At 45.1% G+C, this 22,102-nt stretch overlaps 1 protein-coding gene across 1 annotated transcript in view; it reads right to left on the bottom strand.

The window, feature by feature from the left end:
- Positions 1-22,102, bottom strand: part of BARX2 (BARX homeobox 2) — a 77,444-nt gene that overhangs the window by 4,143 nt on the left and 51,199 nt on the right. Inside the window, exons 2-3 of the mRNA XM_075603335.1 lie at positions 13,178-13,478; positions 626-710 (exon numbers count right to left, since the gene is read on the bottom strand). Of these exons, the coding sequence (XP_075459450.1) occupies positions 626-710; positions 13,178-13,478 (386 nt within the window). The remainder of the gene's footprint in view (positions 1-625; positions 711-13,177; positions 13,479-22,102) is intronic.

Genomic DNA, 22,102 nt, shown 5'->3' with positions numbered 1-22,102 from the left:
AATCCCTCTCCTGGCTTCCGATCAAATCCTACATCTCACACTCAATTCTCCTCCTCACTTTTAAAGCTTTACACTCCTCTGCCCCTCCTTACATCTCAGCCCTAATTTCTCGCTATGCACCATCCCGACTCTTGCGTTCTGCTCAAGGATGTCTTCGTTCTACCCCCTTTGTATCTAAAGCCCTCTCCCACCTTGAACCTTTCTCACTGACTGCCCCGCACCTCTGGAATGCCCTTCCCCTCAATACCTGACTAGCACCCTGTCTATCCACCTTTAAGACTCACCTTAAGACACATTTGCTTAAAAAAGCATATGTATAGCACTGTGGATAATCCTGGACACATGATAAATAAAGCTTGGCCCCCTGCAGACGCACTTACTAGAATTCCCTCCTACTGTTTCTATACGTTCCCCTACCTACGAATTAGATTGTAAGCTCCTCGTAGCAGGGACTCCTCTTCCAAAATGTTACTCTTATGTCTGAAGCACTTATTCACATGACCTGTTATTTATATTATTTGTTATTTATATGATTACAACATGTATTACTACTGTGAAGCGCTATGTATATTTATGGCGCTATATAAATAAAGACATACAATACAATACATTTGAACAAACTTACAATTTTTTTCCATTTCATCCGACGATTTTGGTACCATGTCTTCACTTGCAGCTGTGACAGGCCGAGTGACTGAGCTAAGTCAAGCCTGGAAAAGACAAAGAGATGGATGTGTGATCATCATTCAGTAGAGATGTAAAACGTCTGCAGATGTAGCAACACTTGTTGTCCTCTGCGGCACAGACAGGAAGAAAAGTCAGCGGCATCCGACAGTGTCTACCGCAATTACCTTGCTGGGGTCCATGCTTCTGAATACAACCCCCAGCAGCATTAATCCTCTGGTGTAGTGACCACCATGGTCGCATGATTATGGCACCAAAGACAGTAAGTCTTGCTAGACCTGTATATACACTGTACATGTTTCACTAAACTCCAATACTGGGTATTGTACAGTAGCACAATCCCATGCTACCTGCCATTGACTTGAATGGCAGTTAACATAGGATTGTCATGTGATACCCAGTATCAGAGTTGACTAAATTTCCCTTCCTCAACTGTTACAAGAAATAGATTGCAAACATTCAATACTTAGCGCTACCATGTTATGGGTTGATTTAATCAAGTTATGCTTAGTCATAAATTACCATTGCAGCTTAAAGCCCATTCAAGTTAATGGGCTGCAAGCAGGGCCAGTGCTAGGCCTATGGGAATTAGGTGGTCGCCCAGGGTGGCGCATTTTGGGGGGAGGCAGTGGCAGAGAGTGATGACAAGAGCAGAAGGAAATGAGCAGCAAAGGGTGAGGGTGACTGATGATGGCAGAGGATAGGGCAGCAGGAGGCTGGGAGCAGAGCAGAGAATGAAACATGTGTCTGGCCGGCTGCAGCAGACGACAGCGGGGCGGAACCTGACCCTCTGGTCTGACGAGGAAGGAGGGGTGAGAGTGAATGAGAGGGAGGATGAGGAGGGAGTATTAGAGAGAGGAAGATGAGGGAGTATGTGGAGGGGATGAGAGTATGAGGAGAGGTGAGAGAATGAGGAGGGGGTGAGAGGATGTGGAAGAAGGGAGGGAGGGGGATGAGGAGAGAGGATGAGAAAGAGAATGAGGGGAGAGAATAGGGGGCAATGCATGGGAGGGGAGAGGGAGAGAGAGATAGAATGGGTTGAGAGAAACATAGTGGGAGGGAGAAAGAATGGTGGGAGGAAGAGAGAATGGGGATAGAGGGAGAGATAATGGGGGGGCTGGGAGAGAATGGGAGCAGAGTGAGAGAGATAATGGAGCAAAGAGAATGAAGGAGGGAGACAGAAAGGGGGTATAACATTTTTTAAAAATCGGAAAGTTCATTGTGGGGAGGGAGGGGGACGCAAAGCTGAATGTTCGCTAAAACTCCAAATACACTTGCATCGGCCCTGTCTGCAAGGTGCCTATGTAGCTTAGTACCACTAAATATGACCCTATATGTTAAAGGGCATTTATAAGTACCATTTGAATGGAAATTAGGAGTTAGTAGCCTCAGCCAGAGACCCCGACATAAAGATAAGACATACTTTGGGACATACATTTATGTAACTACTGATGCAGCGGCCGTTATTCGAACACATCTCAGCGCCGATTTTGAGTTCTCTGCTGTTCCCAACTGTGACGACTCAGGAGATTCCTTCCTCTCTTTGTCCCTCTCTCCCTTCTCCTGTCACCCTTCCTATTCCTTTTCACTCCTCTCCTTCACTTCTACCTCTTTCCCTTTACCTCAGCATGTTCCCCGCAGGTCCCGCATACCCACGTGCCCCCTTAGCCCTCACCTTGATCCTCCCCACTCTATCTCCCCTGCGGAAGCTCCGTTACCTTCTCCTGTGGTACCATCCGTCCCGTTGCCTCCTCCTCGCGTGGTAGCTGCAGCGCGGCGTTCCGTGCGCCTGGTGACGCGTCCTATACATGCGCCCACGGAGGACGCACGTGCATGCTTCCCCTCTCTGTCATTGGTGCACCTTCCTTTATAATCCCTGTCTGTCCACCTCTTCCTCGCTCTGCATAGTTCCTGTTTCCCTGTGTGTACCTGTTCTATGCTGTACTCCTCTGTGCTCCTGTGAATACCTGCTCCTGTGTTACTTTGGATTTCCCTGGCTTTGACCCCTGCTCTCCCTGGACTACTCTGCTCTCTGGTAACCCCTTGAACCCTGCTACGCATACGACTTCGCTGACCTCTGGCTTCCTAGGACCTGGTTTGCTCTCTGACGACTCTACTCTCTGGATCCCCTGAACATTGTCAAACGGACACGACTATTCTCACGGACACTCCCCAAGCGTTGCAAGTATCTGCTAACAACTCTTTCTACAGGCCCAGCAACGCTATACCACACTCCGGCCTTGCTCCCACTGCTGTGGGTGTGTGGTATCATACCGTTCCCACCTCAGTACTGGGGTCTAGCTTGGTCTGCGGGCATACAGGCGTGACATTATGCAGAGCCCAACAAATGCAGACCCCCCTGAGGTGGGTACAGTGGTGGAGATAATTATTCCTCTGGAAACTCTACAACTCGTTAACACTCAGCTGTCCACTATCTCCCAGCAATTAGCTAATGTGGCCCCTAGAGAAAACCCTTCACCTTCTATGCCACCTGTGGCTACTCCCTACACCAACCCTGGTCCATGGATACCCTCGCCAAATCGCTATGATGGAAACCCTCTCAACTGTCGCGGTTTCTTAAACCAATGTGAGGTACAGTTTGAGATGTCTCCCTCCCTGTTTCCTACTGGCCGTGCTAAGATCGCGTATATTTACGCCCTACTCACTGGAGACGCCCTTGCCTGGGCCTCTCCTCTATGGGAACGTGGTAACGAAATAATGCAAGATTATATTCTATTCAGATGTGAATTCCAACTTGTGTTTGATACCCCCGCACGGCACGAGACAGCTGCCTTCTCACTCTTCCATGTTTCTCAGGGTTGAAATTCAGCTGCTAAATACGCCATTGCGTTCCGTACGCTGGCCGCCGAAGTCCAATGGAATGATGAGGCACTCACAGCGGCATACTGGCATGGACTCTCAGATACGTTGAAAGACGATCTGGCCACTCACGCCCGGCCTACGTCCCTGGAGGAACTCATCACCCTGAGCGTACGCATGGATAAGCGCATGCAAGAGCGACGACACGAGAGGCACTGTTACCATTCTTCTTCCTCTGTTATGTCTCACAGGTCAGTCGCTACTCCTCTCCTGGATCTGGAGTCCTCGGAAATTATGCAGGTTGGCAGTCAACAACTCCTGGCGACCGAGAGAGAGCGGCGGCGCCAGAACCGGCTGTGTTTCTATTGTGCTTCCTCGGAACATCGTCTCCAAAATTGTCCCTTGAAGCCGGGAAAACGGGCACACCCAGTAAAGGTAGAGGGGCTTCTACTGGGTACTGTCTCTCCTAACCCCTCTCCTTCCAAAACTCTCCCAAAGAAGCTGATGCTACCAGCCACACTGGAGGGCCCCAACCTTGTCGTAAAGGTCGAAGCATTCTTAGATTCTGGATTGGGCGGTAATTTCCTGGACCAGCATTTTGTAGAGGAGAATCAAATCCTCATGGTCAGAAGGAAGAGCCCAGTTGGCCTTGAGGCCATCGACGGACGACCACTCCAGCCGGCTTTCATCATCTGGGAGTCTATTCCTCTTACCTTGACCCTGGCTGATGGTCACAAGGAGGTAATTGTCTTTGACATTTTTCAGTCTCCTTCAGTACAAATTATATTAGGATTGCCTTGGCTTCAACTCCACAATCCGCGCATTGATTGGTCTGGTACCGTGCCCATCCAGTGGCCCTCGTCCGCAGATACTATGCCAGCGGACCCTCCTGTGGTTGTGCTTGCTGGTTTGGACTCCGTACTTATCGACCGTTCGCCCTTGCCTGCCGTGTACCATGAGTACTTGGACATGTTCAACAAGGTACAAGCAGAGGTTCTTCCTCCTCATCGCCCGTACGATTGCCCGGTCGACCTCATCCCCGGGACTGTCCTGCCGAAGTCTAAGTCCTACCCACTCTCCATCTCGGAGACCGAGGCCATGACTTCTTATATTCAAGAAAACCTGGAAAAGGTTTCATCCGCAACTCCACCTCTCCTGCCTGTGCGGGATTTTTTTTTGTGAAGAAGAAGGATGGATCCCTAAGGCCTTGCATAGACTTCCGCGGAATCAATAAGATCACGGTGAAAAACAGGTATCCGATTCCGCTCATTTCTGAACTGTTTGATCGCCTCCAAGGGGCCTCTATTTTTTCAAAACTTGACTTAAGGGGTGCCTATAATCTCATTCGCATAAGTGAGGGAGACGAGTGGAAAACAGCATTTAACACACGTTCCGGACACTATGAATACCTTGTTATGCCCTTTGGGCTGTGTAATGCCCCGGCCGTCTTTCAGGAATTTATGAACGACATCTTCCGTGACGTTTTGGGTACCTTTGACATTGTCTATCTGGACGACATCCTTATTTTTTCTAAAAATCTTGAGGAACACATTCAGCATACCAAACTTGTGCTTTCCAGGCTACGTTCCAACCGTCTTTACGCCAAGATGGAAAAGTGTTTGTTTCACCAGGCTTCCACAGCCTTCCTAGGCTATATCATCTCCAGCCAAGGTTTCTCCATGGACCCAGAGAAGCTGAAGGCGGTTCTTGATTGGCCACTCCCTAATTCGCTCAAAGCTGTGCAACGTTTTCTTGGCTTCGCTAATTATTACAGGAAGTTTATCAAAAAAAAATTTCCTTTGCCCTTCCCATCACCGCTTTGACCAAAAAAGGCGCCGATGTCTCATCCTGGTCACCAGAAGCCATCACAGCCTTTGAGTCCCTCAAGAAGGCGTTCGTCTCTGCCCCCATCCTGCATCATCCGGATACCTCCCTCCCCTTTACTTTGGAAGTTGACACCTCAGACGTAGGAGCTGGCGCAGTTCTGTCCCAGAGGACTTCTTTCCAAGAGAAACTCCATCCTTGTGGTTTTTTTTCACGTAAATTTTCAGCAGCAGAAAGGAACTATGATGTCGGTAATCGTGAACTTTTGGCCATCAAGTTGGCTCTCCAGGAATGGAGACATCTTTTAGAGGGTTCCATGGAACCAATCGCCATTCTCACGGACCACAAAACCTGTTATATATTGGGGGTGCTCGCCGCTTGGGCTCCCGCCAGGCTCGCTGGTCACTCTTCTTTTCCCACTTCAACTACACCATCTCCTATATCCCTGGTATCAAAAATGTTAAAGCGGATGCCCTTTCTCGTCAGTTTGCCTCAGAGACCGAGGCTAAAGAGATCTCTGAACCTATTCTCCCGGCCAAGTGCATAATCTCGGCTAACAACTTCGATATCTTGGACGAGATCCACAAGGCACAAGCACATGTCCCCAGCAGGTTCAGGGTACCAGAAGGACGTCTCTACGCGGCCCCACGTTTCCGCCATAAAATCTTAATTTGGGGGCATTCCTCCAGAGCAGTTGGTCATCCAGGCTTCAAGAGGACAGCTGATCTCATTAAACAGACTTTCTGGTGGCCTAAGATGAATCAGGATATCCTCAATTTTACCTCCGCCTGTACGGTTTGTGCCCAGAGTAAAACCCTGCATCATAAGCCGTCGGGACTGCTGCTACCCCTTCCCATCCCGGAACAACCATGGAAACACATTTCAATGGACTTTATCGTTGAATTGCCAGTGTCCAAAGGGATGAACACGATCTTGGTCGTAGTTGATTGATTTTCTAAGCAGGCTCATTTCGTGCCCCTCTAGGGTCTTCCCAACTCAGCTACATTGGCGGATGTATTCTCCAAGGAAATCTTCAGGCTGCACTTAGTTCCTATTTCTATCGTCTCAGACCGGGGATCCCAGTTCATCTCGAAATTCTGGCGAGCTTTCTCTCAAAGATTGGGTATATCCCTCTTGTTCTCCTCAGGATATCATCCACAAACTAACGGCCAAACTGAAAGAATGAACCAAACTCTCGAGCAGTATCTGAGATGCTTCATTTCCTACTCACAAGATAACTGGGTGGATCTTCTACCATGGCCGAATTCGCCATCAACTCCTAAAAGAACGAGTCCACTCAGGAGTCTCCCCTTTGTATCAACTGTGGCTTTCACCTCAGTAGCCTTCCTCTCTCACCTTCTCCTTCTGGAGTTCCTGCAGCAGATTCTCATATCACCAACTTGCAAGAATCATGGAAGAAGATTCTCAAGTCCTTACGATCGCCGGTAGCCAAGCAGAAGACTAAGGCTGATCGCCGTCAGAGAGGACCTTCTTTCAAACCCAGTGATCTAGTCTGGCTCTCAGCTAAAAACATCAGGCTCAAGTCTCCTTCACCCAAATTGTCCCCTAGATTCCTGGGACCTTTTAAGATCTTGGAGAGGGTCAACTCTGTGGCCTATCGCCTCGAGCTTCCCTCTTCTATGAAAGTCCCTTCGGTCTTCCATGTGTCCCTCCTCAAAAAGTTTGTGTCCAGCCCTCACTTCCCGGATCCCTTGTGGAGACTTACTCCAGTCCATGGGTGAACAGGAGTATGAAATACAGTCCCTTATTGTCTCTTGTATTTCTAAAAGAAATCTTCAATTTTTGGTACATTGGAAGGGCTATGGTCCTGAGGAACGTTCCTGGGTACCGGCACATCACGTCCACGCCCCAAGGTTGCTCTCCCAGTTTCACCAGAGATTCCCCCTTAAACCGTGGTTGGATCACTCGGAGATTGATCCTCAAGGGGGGGGTGTGACAGGGTAAATACAAGCCACCAGTTATATGCCTGGAAAACCTATGTCTAGTCTGCAGTGCAGCACTGACTAGGTTAACTTTAGCTGGTAACCTCAGGACAATTAGTTGGATCCCAGCTGCCTAATCAAGGTGTGTTAAAACCCAGGCTATAGACACATGGATCTTGGTTGTTGAGAGAGGAGTAAGCTGCTGCTAAAGAGATTTCCTCATACAAGGTCTGATAAACAATGTAACTGAATTATAAACTGTCTGTCTCCTGCTTAGAAAAGGGATTGCTGCCTGAGTGACACACTGTCTGCTAAAGAGAAACTGTTTCATTTTGTTTTAGCTGAAGAAAAGCTATTTTTGTTTTGTGTGTTGTATATCTGTTAAGGCTAAATAAATAAGCCTTGGCAAGAAACCCACGTGTGTAGTTGCATGTACCCTGCAACATATGGTGTCAAGAATTGGGAAGGTTTTTTTCAAAAGGCTCCTGCAGTTAAAGGGCCACACACACACACACAAGAATGGAAGAAATTTTGAAAGAGTTTCTGTGTGAGCAAACCAGACAGCAGGGACAGTTAATGCAGGAGCAGACCAAACAGCAGGGACTGTTAATGCAGGAACAGGCCCGGCTGCAAGCGGAGAGAGATGAAACACTACAAGCAGCACAGGATGAACGGATTGCCAAGCTGCTGACCCAATTCCAAGGGTCTGCCAGTGCAGAACTAGCAAGCAGACCCCCTATACTCCTAAGGAAAATGGCTCCGAACGAGGATCCAGAGGCTTTTTTACTGACTTTTGAAAGAGTTGCTGAAGCTCAGGGCTGGGCTACAGATCGCTGGGCAACTGCTTTGGCCCCGCTCCTCATAGGAGAAGCCCAGGCCTCATATCAGGGTCTCCCAGCAGATCAGGCAATGGACTACCGACAAGTAAAATCCGCCATACTGGATCTCTTAGGTCTGACCCCAGAGACTTACCGGCAGCAATTCCGGAACATGAAGTACACCGCTAAGATGAGACCCCGGGTCCTCGCTCAGCGATTATTGGACTTATGAACGCGCTGGATACAACCCGAGGAGTGCACTAAGGAGGCAATTCTTGAGCAGGTGGTTTTGGAACAATTTCTACAAATAATACCCCCTTCCGCACGCTCGTGGGTAAAACGCCACACTGCTGAAACCCTAGCTTTGGCGGTCCGACTCGTGGAGAACTTCCTTGGGGCTGAGCAGCAGGCGAGTGTCCTGGACCCGACTCCACCGGCACTTGCGGACACCCAAAGAGGGAGGTCGGATCAACGGGGAACCTACGGCCTGTCACGGAACCGCCAAGTCCAACGGAAGGAGCAGTCGTTCCAGCAAGGACGGAGTCCAAATGCTGGTCCCCGCCGAGACCCTCATCTCCTTCCGGATGTCGGCTCGTCGCAAAATGAGAGGAACTTCTGAGGACGGCGCCCACAGGACCCACCAGATGCCTGGTCTCCAGTAACCGGTCCAGCAGAGCGCTATCCACAACCCCCTCCTGCGAGGGAACCCTCTCCATGTTCCGCCTGCGGAGAACAAGGCCACCGGTATGTGGACTGTCCACAGATGGATTGTTCATTCAGCAGAACCGTCGCCTCGGCCTTTACTGGGGAAAATTACAAGCCCTGACTACTTCCAGCCCTGATTGAGGGAAAAACCGTTCAGGCCCTTGTAGATTCGGGCTCTGGGAAAACTCTGGTCCTACAGGAACTGTTACCACCCAACGTGTGTTCTTTTGACTCGCCGTGGAGAATAGAATGTATACACGGCGATGTAAAACGCTATCCGACGGCCAAAATCCGGCTACAGGTAAAAGGTCAGGAGGCTTACCTCGAAGTAGGAGTTGCTCCTTGGCTCCCTGCCCCCGTTGTGCTCGGTCAGGACTGGCCTTTCTTTTCGGACCTAATGGCCCCAGTCTTTCACGAGGAGCCTCCTTCTAGGGTTCAGGAGAACCCTGGCAAGCTGTTCCCCTTCTCGGCAGACCTTTTTCCAAGTAGACACCGGGTTCAAAAGACTCGGAAGCAAAGATGCTTGGACAAACAGGACTGGTTGCAGAAATCTGGGTCTCAAGGTGACCATTCTAGTAGTCAGAGGTCACAAGTGATGGCTGGGGATGGCCAAAGGGAGGGGGATATAGGCCCTGGAGATTTACCAGACCTGTACCTCCCTGACTTTCGCCAGAAGCAAAGGGAAGACCCAGTCCTTGCTAGACATTATGACAAGGTGGTGAAAATTGATGAACAGATTTTAGATGCACAGGGGGTGATAGTATTCCCCCATTTTGAGCTTTCAAAGGATATCCTTTATAGGGTGAATAGGCAGACACAAACAGGAGAGGTCACCAGACAGATATTGGTTCCCAAGGCGTTTGTCAAATCTGTGTTCACTCTAGCCCATACTGTCCCTTGGGGTGCTCACCTGGGCAGGGATAAAACATTGGACCGTATTTCATCCCGATTCTATTGGCCAGGGATGCATGGTGATATTGCTAAGCTATGTGCAGCATGTCCGGAGTGCCAGCTAACTAGTCCAAAAGGACAAAAACCAGCCCTTTTGGTTCCTCTACCCTTGGTGTCAGTTCCCTTTGAGAGGATTGGGGTAGACTTGGTAGGACCTCTAGAACCTTCTGCGAAAGGACACAGGTTTATCCTTGTAATAGTGGACTATGCAACAAGGTATCCTGATGTAATTTCACCCGAATATCCACACATTATATTCACAAAAGCTCCTAATATAGGACAGAGACTGGCACCTACAGTAGCTGTCCATCGCTGCAACCTGTTCATCGCAATGCAGCACTTTGTGGGGGATACTTCCTCTGTAACAAATGCACGGCATGCAAATATAGTACCAAAAAAACTAACTTTATATCAAATAAAACCCAAAAACAGTATAAAATCAAGCAACATATCACATGTAGTAGTTCTTTTGTTATATATCTACTCGAATGTCCATGTGGTCTGCAGTATGTGGGTATGACAACAAGAGCTATAAAAAGACGTTTGTACGAACATATATACAATATTAAAACCGGTTTAGTTACACACAATGTGTCTAATCATTTTCTTCAGGTGCACAATAGAGATCCGAAAGGTCTAAGATGTGTAGGGATAGAGTGTATTACACCACACTGGAGAGGAGGAAATACATTGAGCCTATTGGGGAGAAGAGAATCCTATTGGATTTATGAGTTACGCACTCTGTCCCCAATGGGCTTAAATGTAGAATTTGATTTGAAATCCTTTTTGGTGGGTTAAAACTACAATCGTCCATTTAAACAGACATATCTCAGATAATAGTGTCTATTTCACTTCTAACAATAGGCTCCTCCTACATATATCATAAATACACTACTACTAGCTTAACACATTCTCAAATATTTTAATTATCATATTAAGTTACATTAGTTATCAATGGGCACATTAATTCACGATTATTAAGTTTAATTATATATTGATTATATTTTTTATTTATTTTTTATCTTTAGATTAATTATGTAAATATATAAATATATTTTGTTAGTTATATATGTTATTTGTTATTCACAGAATAAGTTTGTCATGTCAATGTTGTTTGTAACGTATAACAGCTGTATACAAATAGTAGTAGCTTTTTGCAATAGCATTCTTGACTGTCCAATTGCGCATGTGTTTGATTACACAACCATTTTCAAGAACTACCTCATTTCTTCCACTGCGCATGTGCAATCAGCGGCAGGTGAAATTATTTACTAAAATTGCGGACCATGTATTTAAAGGACATCGCTGGACTTTTATTTCATATACCCCTGAGGAAGAGAGCAGAGCGCTCTCGAAACGCGTAGGGTGGCGATTTTAATACCCAGCACATTGGTGTCAGTATCCCCACGCATTGGCAAATCTGTGTGCGCCACTAACTGACTAGTTTCCCGTTGCCGACGGCGTGCCGAATCAGCTGCTGCTGTTCACCATCTACCGGACGTCCTCCCCAGCGTGCTGCAGGAGTTCCTGCTTGACGAGTTACATCCACGAGCAGACGGAGACGCCAGTTAGCAGAGAGCAACTTAAAGAAACGAGAGGGGTAACTCTCTAAATTATCCACTGCCTGCAAACCTATTCCATCTGGTGAGTAGGCATTGCAATCATCATCATTGGTGCTACGGAGTATTAGAACCATTAATTCATTCATTTTATTTGTTCACATAATATATGTCCATGTGTATTGTGCATTATATTAATTATTAACTGTTATTAAATGTTTTTATCGTGCTAAATTCACCTATTCAGTTCTCAGCTGTTATATGTTGTCTTAAGTGTTGTTTGTCTTACATTCTACAGTATTACGCTATGTGTTGTGCTTTTTCTTTTCTTTCAAGCACACTGTGAGGAGCCACGTTTCTTCACAGCCAACAGGCTTGGTTTTCGTATATCCTTTTGTAGTAGTTGTTAATATAGGCGCCCACGGAAACTATCTTTTGTCCATACTGTTTCCCTGTGTGTACCTGACCTATGCTGTGCTCCCTCTGTGCTCCTGTGAATACCTGCTCCTGTGTTACTTTGGATTTCCCTGGCTTTGACCCCTGCTCTCCCTGGACTACTCTGCTCTCTGGTAACCCCTTGAACCCTGCTACGCATACGACTTCGCTGACCTCTGGCTTCCTAGGACCTGGCTTGCTCTCTGACGACTCTACTCTCTGGATCCCCTGAACATTGGCAAACGGACACGACTATTCTCACGGACACTCCCCAAGCGTTGCAAGTATCTGCTAACAACTCTTTCTACAGGCCCAGCAACGCTATACCACACTCCGGGCTTGCTCCCACTGCTGTGGGTGTGTGGTGTAATACCGTTCCCACCTCAGTACTGGGGTCTAGCTTGGTCTGCGGGCACACAGGCGGGACACCAACGCAGCATGAACGCGGCCAATCGCCCCAGGCACCCGCGCTTATCGCGGATGTTTTGTTTGAATTTCATGGATTCTGTTTCTTCGTTTGCAATAAAATGGATGAATTGTAATGTGTACAGTACTGTGCTACTGTGCTACTGTGTCAATTTCATGTTTTTAATAGCAAGAACACAAAAATTCATTTTCTGCACTCGCCGTGCTCGCATCTTAGTGCGGGAAGGCTGGAATTCATCCCGCGGTTTAAAATCGGGAGTCCGATGTACATGACCTGTGAAGTGTTCGAATAACGGCCGCTGCATGTAACATGTATTATTTGTCATCTTAACTCTATACCCAGGACGTACAGTACTTGAAAATGAGAGGTAACTCTCAATGTATTACTTCCTGGTAAAACATTTTATAAATAAATAAATACTGTAAAAGCACAGTAATTAATGTTTTTTCTGGATATATTCATTATTGCAATATTTAATCACAAACAGATTAAATAAACTAAGGTGAATAAATAGATACAAATACTTTTTTTTATATAAAAGCGACTTGACTTTTCCTAAGCATTATTATTACTTTTTGCCTTTCTGGGATGTATTTACTCCCACATCTCTTGTCAAAAAGGATACTAGTAATTTTCCTACTACTACTGTAAATGAAAATACTCTGATCCTTAAGATTCTGACATGCTGTTTGCAGCAGAAAAAGACAACCTCATCATATATACTCACAGGTGTACACAATGGTACAGTATATAAAATAGAATGAATGAATTGCTCCAAATAGCTTGCAGTCTAATTTATTTCCTGAGAAATAGAGCTTTCAGGTGACATAACCAATCACTAAGAGTCTGCTCTGAACATTTATTCTTTGGTTCACTGCTGTAAGAAAAATATAAGGGTTTATTTAAAGTATGAATTGAACCTCAATGCTATAGCAAATAATGTGGGCCATCTGTAAAAAAATGAATTGATTTAATCCCTTATGGTTCCAATTTCACTGTAACCTCACTTACCGGTCTGGAGTGGACAAATATTTCTGCTTCTGGAATTTCTTTTCCAGTCCCATGAGCTGAAGTTCGGTGAAGATGGTTCGGCTGCGACGTGGCTTTTTCAAATGTGGGGCAGTTTGCTCTAGCTCTGATTCGCTGCTGGGGTGGGCTTCACTGGCAGGGGTCTCAGAGCGTGTGCATCCTGGAGATAGGTGTGTAGGAGACAGCACCTGGATATGGGAGGGTGATGGGACCAAGTGTGTAACCACGCTGGGGTGTCGGGTGATGACAGGTAAAAGAGGGTATGCCCTTAGAGGAGAGGACCCTGTTGGCATAAGGGGAACAAACAGAGAGCATGAAATGAGGTTGAACATACAGTATGGCCAAAGAAAACCAATTACATAACTTTACGATACTGACTGAAACAATGAAGCGACACTAAAAATAAATTGCTGTTTTAAATTATAACCATAGTGTCAGCATAGTTTTTTTTTATGGAGACCTATACAGTAATCATCTAAACTTGCGTATGGTTCAATCTCTCAACCAATGGGGAACGTCTGGACTAGACTAAGAATAAATCGGTTTCCATGACAATACTTTAGAGATGTTATTCATTTGTTGAGCTTGTACAGACGTAAATATACATGGATTGCTACTGGTAGGTTCAAACTGGCAATACAAGCAACCCAATCAATGTTCTTCTCAGTAACATCTCGACTATATCTGATAGGCTCTCACCACCCTCTGCATTATTTTCAGTATATATAACCTACACAACACTCCCCCATTTGATGTAATCAAAGTGTTGTGTTTAACGGGGAAGTCAAACTTTGTTAGCAGAAACATTTTTAAAAAAAATGTCAATTACCAATGAATTTTCTTACTTTCAAAAGAAAAATAATCAATATCTTGAATACTTCTAAAATTACTGTAGGTGATCTTTAATTTTCTGTACAAACTGGTGACTAATTAAAGGGAGGCACTTGATTTCTGTAAAGAGGTTTATCATATTTAATTAATATATGCCCATGTTTGCCAACTTTTTAATAGGCTTTTCTGATTTAAAAAGGCAAAAATCACAAAAATGTAGGGCTTTATTTACAAAGTTGTATTAAGCCATAAGAACCCTTACAACTCATCCATTTCACTTAAAGTGAATGGGTCACACATCTTAGTAGTACTGAGTACATATGGGCCTTCACCTCTTAAAACATGTAACTGTATTAGTTCACTTTGTTAGTAGGAGTAATTTCACCAGGAAATATATACTGTATGGGCTATCTACTTAGAGGGAGTATTATCTTTCACAAGTTTAGCCAAGGCAAGTTTTGTAGTAAATAGGAAAATGCATTGCGCTTGTATCAAAATTACAAATAAAACTAGTAAATGCAGTCTTGTATATTGTGACATATAATGATAATGAATGTAGTTTAATAAGATTCTAAGCTCTTCAGAACAGGGACTCCTCTTCCGAAATGTTACTTTTATGTCTGATGCACTTATTCCCATGATCTGTTATTTGCATTATTTGTTATTTATATGATTGTCACGTGTATTACTACTGTGAAGCGCTTTGTACATTAATGGCGCTATATAAATAAAGACAGACATACATACATAAAATACACATTATTAAATAGGCTGTGTTGTCAATGTTGGTAAATCAAACAGAACACAATTTACCATCAACATTTTATATATTATATAAACTGTATGCAGACATTTGAATATAACTTACTCGTTTAGTATTGATACCATAAATAGTTAGAGAATAGTAATCATAATATTAAGAAAATGATATGTTAAATATAATTATCTAATGATATATATTTATATATATATACCTTATATATCTTCCATTACTTTGACCTAACACTTTTCAAGTAATGCTGGTACAATATTTAGCAGTGCGCTCAAATGAAACTCTATACAGGCATACCCCGGTTTAAGGACACTCACTTTAAGTACACTCGCGAGTAAGTACATCTCGCTCAATAGGCAAACGGCAGCTCACGCATGCGCCTGTCAGCACGTCCTGAACAGTAATACCGGCTCCCTACCTGTACCGAAGCTGTGCGCAAGCGGGGAGACTATAGAGCCTGTTACCAATGCATTATTTACACCAGTTATGCACGTATATGATGATTGCAGCACAGTACATGCATCGATAAGTGGGAAAAAGGGAGTGCTTCACTTTAAGTACATTTTCGCTTTACATACATGCTCCGGTCCCATTGCTTACGTTAATGCGGGGTATGCCTGTACATATAGTGGAGCACACGCCTGACAATTAGAAGTGAAGCCTTAAGATCATGTCAAAGGTAAAAAAAAACTATTTTTTTATTTTTTTTAAGGCACAATAAAATGTGGGAAACTGTATGAAGCAGTTAAGGATTTCCAACTCTGCATTTTTACTTGCTGCAGCAAGGCAAAATTGGGAATACGCCAATAAAAACACCTGTTTTTCCTTTAGTAAATAACCTAATGGTTCAATTAGCTCTGGCAAAACAGGCAAACAGTGAAGAAAACTCATCAGAAAATGCTTTATGAATGCTGATCAGCAAAAACATAAACTAATCTACAAAATTGTCCTAGATTTCAAGGATTTTGTCCAATTCTTTCTTTCTTAAATAGCCCCCACAGATGCAGAGCTAGGTTGCATTAGGAAGTTAGATGCCCTGTGTATTAACTTTGAAGTGTATTTTCAAAAATGTTTTCAATCCTTAGCTTTAAATCAAGTCCCATTGTCATCTAACCCCTTTGGCTCCAGAAATGTGCTGCTTTTTTAATTTTACAACATAAAGGTTAATACTGTCTAAATTACTTGTAGAGAGTAGACTAAAACACTTTTCCTGGCATCACCTACTTCAGCAATCTTCCACAGTTATAATTAAAGAGCCACTAATAATAGTGTCAGCTATACGGCTTTGATAAATTAACAGCTGCATTAATTAATTTAGGGTTTGAACTAAATTGTGTACTTTGGTTGTTTTTCTGTTGGCTCACTGTGTTTAAAAGCTGTACACCTCCAGGCTTAAACATAGAGGAACTGGGTGGCAACTTTAACTTCTTTAGTGCTATGCTGCTCGCATCATGTTCTCCTGCAAAGCTCTTGAAGGCATTTTCAGTAATGATGAGGTTAATGCACCACTGTGAGAACGGTAGATGTACAAACACTGTGTTCCCCTTCTAGGCAAATACAACCTGTTCTGTTTTGGAAGGTATGGGGTTGGAGATGGCAGATTAGTGGATGACATCCCTTGGCACATCCGTTCAGTCAGTAGCCAGAATGCTTATGCATGTTAGTTACAGACATTTAAAAAGGTAATAGGTTGCATGGTACACTTACAAAGCACATAGGCTGTATGATTGGGTTTGAATGCTTATGTTCTCCATTGACTGCATTTGTGTCTAGTATGATTCTGAGTCCATTCTCTTAAACTCCTGTTGTGTGTTTCAATTGGTATTTCTGAACTGTTTATTAGTTAGATGATGTGCTAATTAGAAAAGCTAGGGCATTATTAACATACTTATTATATACATACCTAAAAAAGGTATGTATATAATATGTATATTAATCAAAACGTTTAAAGTATATGAAAGACTGATTTATTTTTAACTGCTAGGTATTATTACAAGAAATGGTAATGTGTTATTAACATAAAAATCAAAATTCAATTATAGAGAATTTTCATGGAGCACTAACAAAAATTAACATAGTAAACTAAAAAGTAATTAATGTAGAATGATGGTTGTCACGGGGGACCAAGCTTTTTACACCTTTTTAGCGGATCATACATTGAGTAAAAGAAGGAAATGAAATAAATTGTAGTTTATACTCATAAATTCTCTTACACACAATGAAACACAAAATACAGACAAAAAGACACACTTACTTTGGGACTGGGGTTGAAAAGTAAACTTTCCTAGGTGCAGGGAACTCTTCGGGCGAGTTTTACCCTGACCGGGACTCGCCTCAATTCTCCTGGAACCCAAATCGGCATAAAGTTCCACACGCCACCGCTATGTTCTCTTCTGAAAACTTGGTCCTCCTGACCGCGAGTGACTCCAAATCTGCTAGAACTCAAGTCGACATAAAAACCCAGCCGCATCCGCTACGATCGTTTCTGAGAACTTGGGAGCAAAACTCGGGACTTAGACTCTAGCAGGCAGGCTTTTCAGGCTTGAAATCGAAGCCGGTTGCTCTGCTATTCGCGCAGAAGCAACATTGAAAAGCCCTCCCACGCTCTTACTACTGGAGGACTACAATCTGATTGGCTCACAGATTCTTATAGTATTCCGAGTTTCATTCAAAAACTCAGCAGCCAATCAACGCATGGGAAAATTCCCAAGAAACCAATCAGAGCCAAGCCGGCTAGAAAAGCCGGGTCATCAGGAAATCTGAAATAGCCAAGGAAGATGCACAAGCTTGCCACCTTTCTCCCTGGCTATCTCAATGCCACCCTATGGGACAGGCTCCACCAGATCTGGCAGAGCAAGTGGCAGCCCAGACAACTGCCATGGATCTCCAGACCTGGTACTCAGCCTTTCCCTGCTGACCAAATGCTATTCTCACCCCTGGCATCCTCTGACTGCTTGGAACTCCGATGTCCAGCTGTAACGGGTGCCCACCACAAACTGGACTGAACCTCGAGGCCGAGGTAGTGATACAAAAACACCGACCTAAGGCCGCAAGATCGTGTCCGGAATGCAAAGTTGCGGTCGTGCCTAGCCGGGTCAGGGTTGGAGAGGGAGGATCGTCGTATTACTTGCCGTGGTCATTGGTCGGAGGAGGTATGGATCTTTGGGGTCACTAGCCATGGTCGAGGGTTGGAGATAGACAGGATCAACGAGAGGTAAGCCGAGGTTTCCTTAGAACTTCAATATAAGGATAGCGCAGCAGGCAAGGCAATGCAGGACAATATAAGGTGCTTGCGACTAGCACGACATCACAAGGAAACAGTCTCTATGTTCAGCAGCCAATGATTAGTGACCACAGTAAATGACCGGCCCCCTGACTCGTTGCTGAGTGAGCTCAGCACAGCAGGCACTGATGAAGAGCAGTGTCAGTCATTTAGTACCAAAGCCTGGAGCGGAGTCTGCTGCTGGTGTGAGGATCGGGCGTGGGAGTTGCCCCCGAGAGCATCAGCAGCAAGCCCCGCTCCAGGCTCAATCATCAATGAATCAGGGCTGATTCTTGAAGCAGCTTCTGCTGCTGTACTCCTCAGCCATTGGCTGCTGAGCATAGAGCCTGTTTCCTTACCGACGTCTAAGGGTTAGCTCGGGCAGCCTGTTTGGACATAATTACCGAATGTAAATATAGCCATGGCTGGTCCAGGAATCTTTCTGTCCCCCCTGTCATGTAAGTTCTCCTAGGTACAGACAGTGACAGGCTATCCTGTGGGGTTTGCTCCCTCACGTCACTCCCAGAGTGGCAGGAGAGGTGGTGACACTGGGGCCTTTTTGCAGCCTCTAATGATGCAGACCCTGTGCCCTCCCCTTTTGCATTAGGGAGGATGTTCTAAATTATAGGAGTCAGTTCTCTTCAGCCCCTCATGGGGAGAGGAGTGTGTGTGTTGGAGTTCCCTTCAGCCCCTCATGGGTGGGGGAATGAAGATCTGTGCTTAGCACAAGGCCTCATCACATTATCTGCTGTCCAGCACATCCAAGAGCCTGAAACCCTTACTCAACTATATGCAACACTGTTATACAATCCAGCGGTGGTTTCTATAAATAAAGATCCCATTTATACACTTCAGGCTGAGTTGCAGTCTATTAGCCTGAAGCATAGGAGTAAGACTTGTGTAAACACAGATTAGGTAGCGCTAACTATATGAATAATCAATCCCTTAAATTAGGGGGCTGCCTAAATACTAAAACTGACCCCCTGGTCAGATAACAAGATAGAGAAAAAAAGATTAGTATTAAAAAAGGTGCCAACAGGAAAGGATATAATCACCAATAGGAGGAGACCGATGAGGATTCCAGGTGGTAGAGATGTGCTTAAAAAGAAAGTAAAAAAACACAAAACATAGTGTAATACTGTATAAACAAACAACATATAATATAATTAATTATATATCAGCTGAGATCAAGGGTGAATGAAAATGACAACATTTAATAAAATGATTAAAACACTGGACATACAAAACATATATAATTGAAAAATACAATTGGTATAACAATTAATAGGACAATTAATATGGGACCATATATCAGCTGCTCTTGGTGGAGTGCCCACTCACCGGTCGAAGGATATATGCAAGCGGTGGATATATCTGAGAGTATCCCCTCTCTCTTTCCAGCTACCACTGCTACCGCATCAGGATCAGAGCCAGGGTGATGGTTGCCGGACGCCAGACTGCGTGTGGCTCTCCTTGTCCTCGTTTTACCTCGCAGCTTCTGGCAGGTTGAAACACAATGATTAGTGTAGATCCCACCGCTGCTGCGCCAAGTAAGAGGCAAAGGAAGTCAGCTGTGCACGCTAGGCAGCGTGGGCCTCCCTCCGCTTTGGCGTTCTCTCCTCGCGGTTGTTGGTAAATTCCATACAGCAGATTCGAGCGGATTTGGTAGTCTAGCTGGCAAACAGCAGATTCGTGACGGCTCTTGCAAGCAATTCCAATGCACTGATTCAGGTCCCACAAATTAACCCTACGCGTTTCGAGAGCGAGCTGCTCTCTTCCTCAGGGGTTCCCTGAGGAAGAGAGCAGCTCGCTCTCGAAACGCGGGTTCCCTGAGGAAGAGAGCAGCTCGCTCTCGAAATGCGTAGGGTTAATTTGTGGGACCTGAATCAGTGCATTGGAATTGCTTGCAAGAGCCGTCACGAATCTGCTGTTTGCCAGCTAGACTACCAAATCCGCTCGAATCTGCTGTATGGAATTTACCAACAACCGCGAGGAGAGAACGCCAAAGCGGAGGGAGGCCCACGCTGCCTAGCGTGCACAGCTGACTTCCTTTGCCTCTTACTTGGCGCAGCAGCGGTGGGATCTACACTAATCATTGTGTTTCAACCTGCCAGAAGCTGCGAGGTAAAACGAGGACAAGGAGAGCCACACGCAGTCTGGCGTCCGGCAACCATCACTCTGGCTCTGATCCTGATGCGGTAGCAGTGGTAGCTGGAAAGAGAGAGGGGATACTCTCAGATATATCCACCGCTTGCATATATCCTTCGTCCGGTGAGTGGGCACTCCACCAAGAGCAGCTGATATATGGTCCCATATTAATTGTCCTATTAATTGTTATACCAATTGTATTTTTCAATTATATATGTTTTGTATGTCCAGTGTTTTAATCATTTTATTAAATGTTGTCATTTTCATTCACCCTTGATCTCAGCTGATATATAATTAATTATATTATATGTTGTTTGTTTATACAGTATTACACTATGTTTTGTGTTTTTTTACTTTCTTTTTAAGCACATCTCTACCACCTGGAATCCTCATCGGTCTCCTCCTGTTGGTGATTATATCCTTTCCTGTTGGCGCCTTTTTTAATACTAATCTTTTTTTCTCCATAGGAGTAAGACTGTCATGGTAGGAACTTCCTGCAGTTATACTGCATCTTGCTGTGATTCGAGGCGCTGTCACCACATGGAAAGAACCTAAGGATCACCAAAAGCCTGTCCTGTTACCCCACAACATCGCGGACACTCAGCTCTCCTGGACCCTCACAGGTATGACCGCACCATGTTTACAAAGAGGAGGGGAAACAGGGCTACATAAAGAACACAACACATTTAATAAAGGATATTTCACTATATTTCTGAGTCTTGGGGAACACGGGACAGACAGGGAAATATGTTGTAGTTTTATTTCTACCTGCCTTATTCCCCACACACTATCTTTTGGACTCTGTCTGGACTCTGAGTACCCCCTCAACCTTATATAAGGTTGGGGCACCCACAAACCCTATACTGTTTGTGGGTCACCTGGGCACCAGCTGGGGTCCCCCCTTAACCAAGACATTCCCTCAGCTACAGGAATAGATGTTTTATTCCTGTGCCCCATTCTCCTTTCTGGGCTGTGCTGAAGCAGGGTACCCTGGGCAAGGGAATTGTGATCAGTGACCACAGTAAATGACTGGCCATACAAATAGGGCTGCAGTTTCTTGAGTGCCCACACAATCGCCAGGCATTCTTTCTCAATAGTGGCATAAGCCAATTCTCTGGGCAGCAAATTCCTGCTCAGGTAGACAATGGGGTGTTCAACCACCTTCTTATCCACCTGCCTGAGTACAGCACAGATACCGTAGTCTGAGTCATCGGTCTGCACAAGGAAATGCTTGTTGTAATCAGGTGTTGCCAGAATGGGAGTACTAGCCAGTGCTATCTTCAGTGCCTGGCAGGCAGGAGGCTGAGAGCTCACAGGCAGGAGACCAGGCTAACAGAACCAAGAGTCGTTTCTGCGTTGTCAGTCAGGGGTTTGTCAAGGGCACTATACTGAGGGACAAACTTCCCATAGTAACCAGCGGTGCCTAAGAAAGCCATGACATACTTCTTAGTTCTGGGCACTGACCACTGAATGATGGCTTCTACCTTAGCCGGCTCGAGATGGCGTCAACCCACTCTGTGCCCTCGATACAGAACTTCTGCCATACCCACTAGACACTTTGTAGATTTAAGTGTCAGACCTGCTTCCCTAATTCTCTTTAGCACCGTGGCTACATGTACTAAGTGAGTTTCCCAGGAATTACTGAACACAGCTACTGTATATCATCCAGGTATGCCCTTGCAAAACTCTGCATCCCTTCCAGTAACCTATTGACAAGGCATTGGAAGGTAGCTGGGGCATTCTTCATCCCGAATGGCAAAACCAAGAATTCATATAAGCCACTCTGAGTAATGAATGCTGACTTCTCCTGTGCCTCCTGGATCAGGCGGATTTGCCAATACCCTTTAGACAAATCCATAGTGGTCAGATACTTTGCACCCGCAAGCTCATCTAT

Source organism: Ascaphus truei, chromosome 6 (assembly GCF_040206685.1).
Source record: "Ascaphus truei isolate aAscTru1 chromosome 6, aAscTru1.hap1, whole genome shotgun sequence".
Classification (NCBI taxonomy): Eukaryota; Metazoa; Chordata; class Amphibia; order Anura; family Ascaphidae; genus Ascaphus; species Ascaphus truei.
The sequence above is the reverse complement of the archived record's forward strand: the minus strand, read 5'-3'. Positions and strand labels throughout refer to the sequence as shown.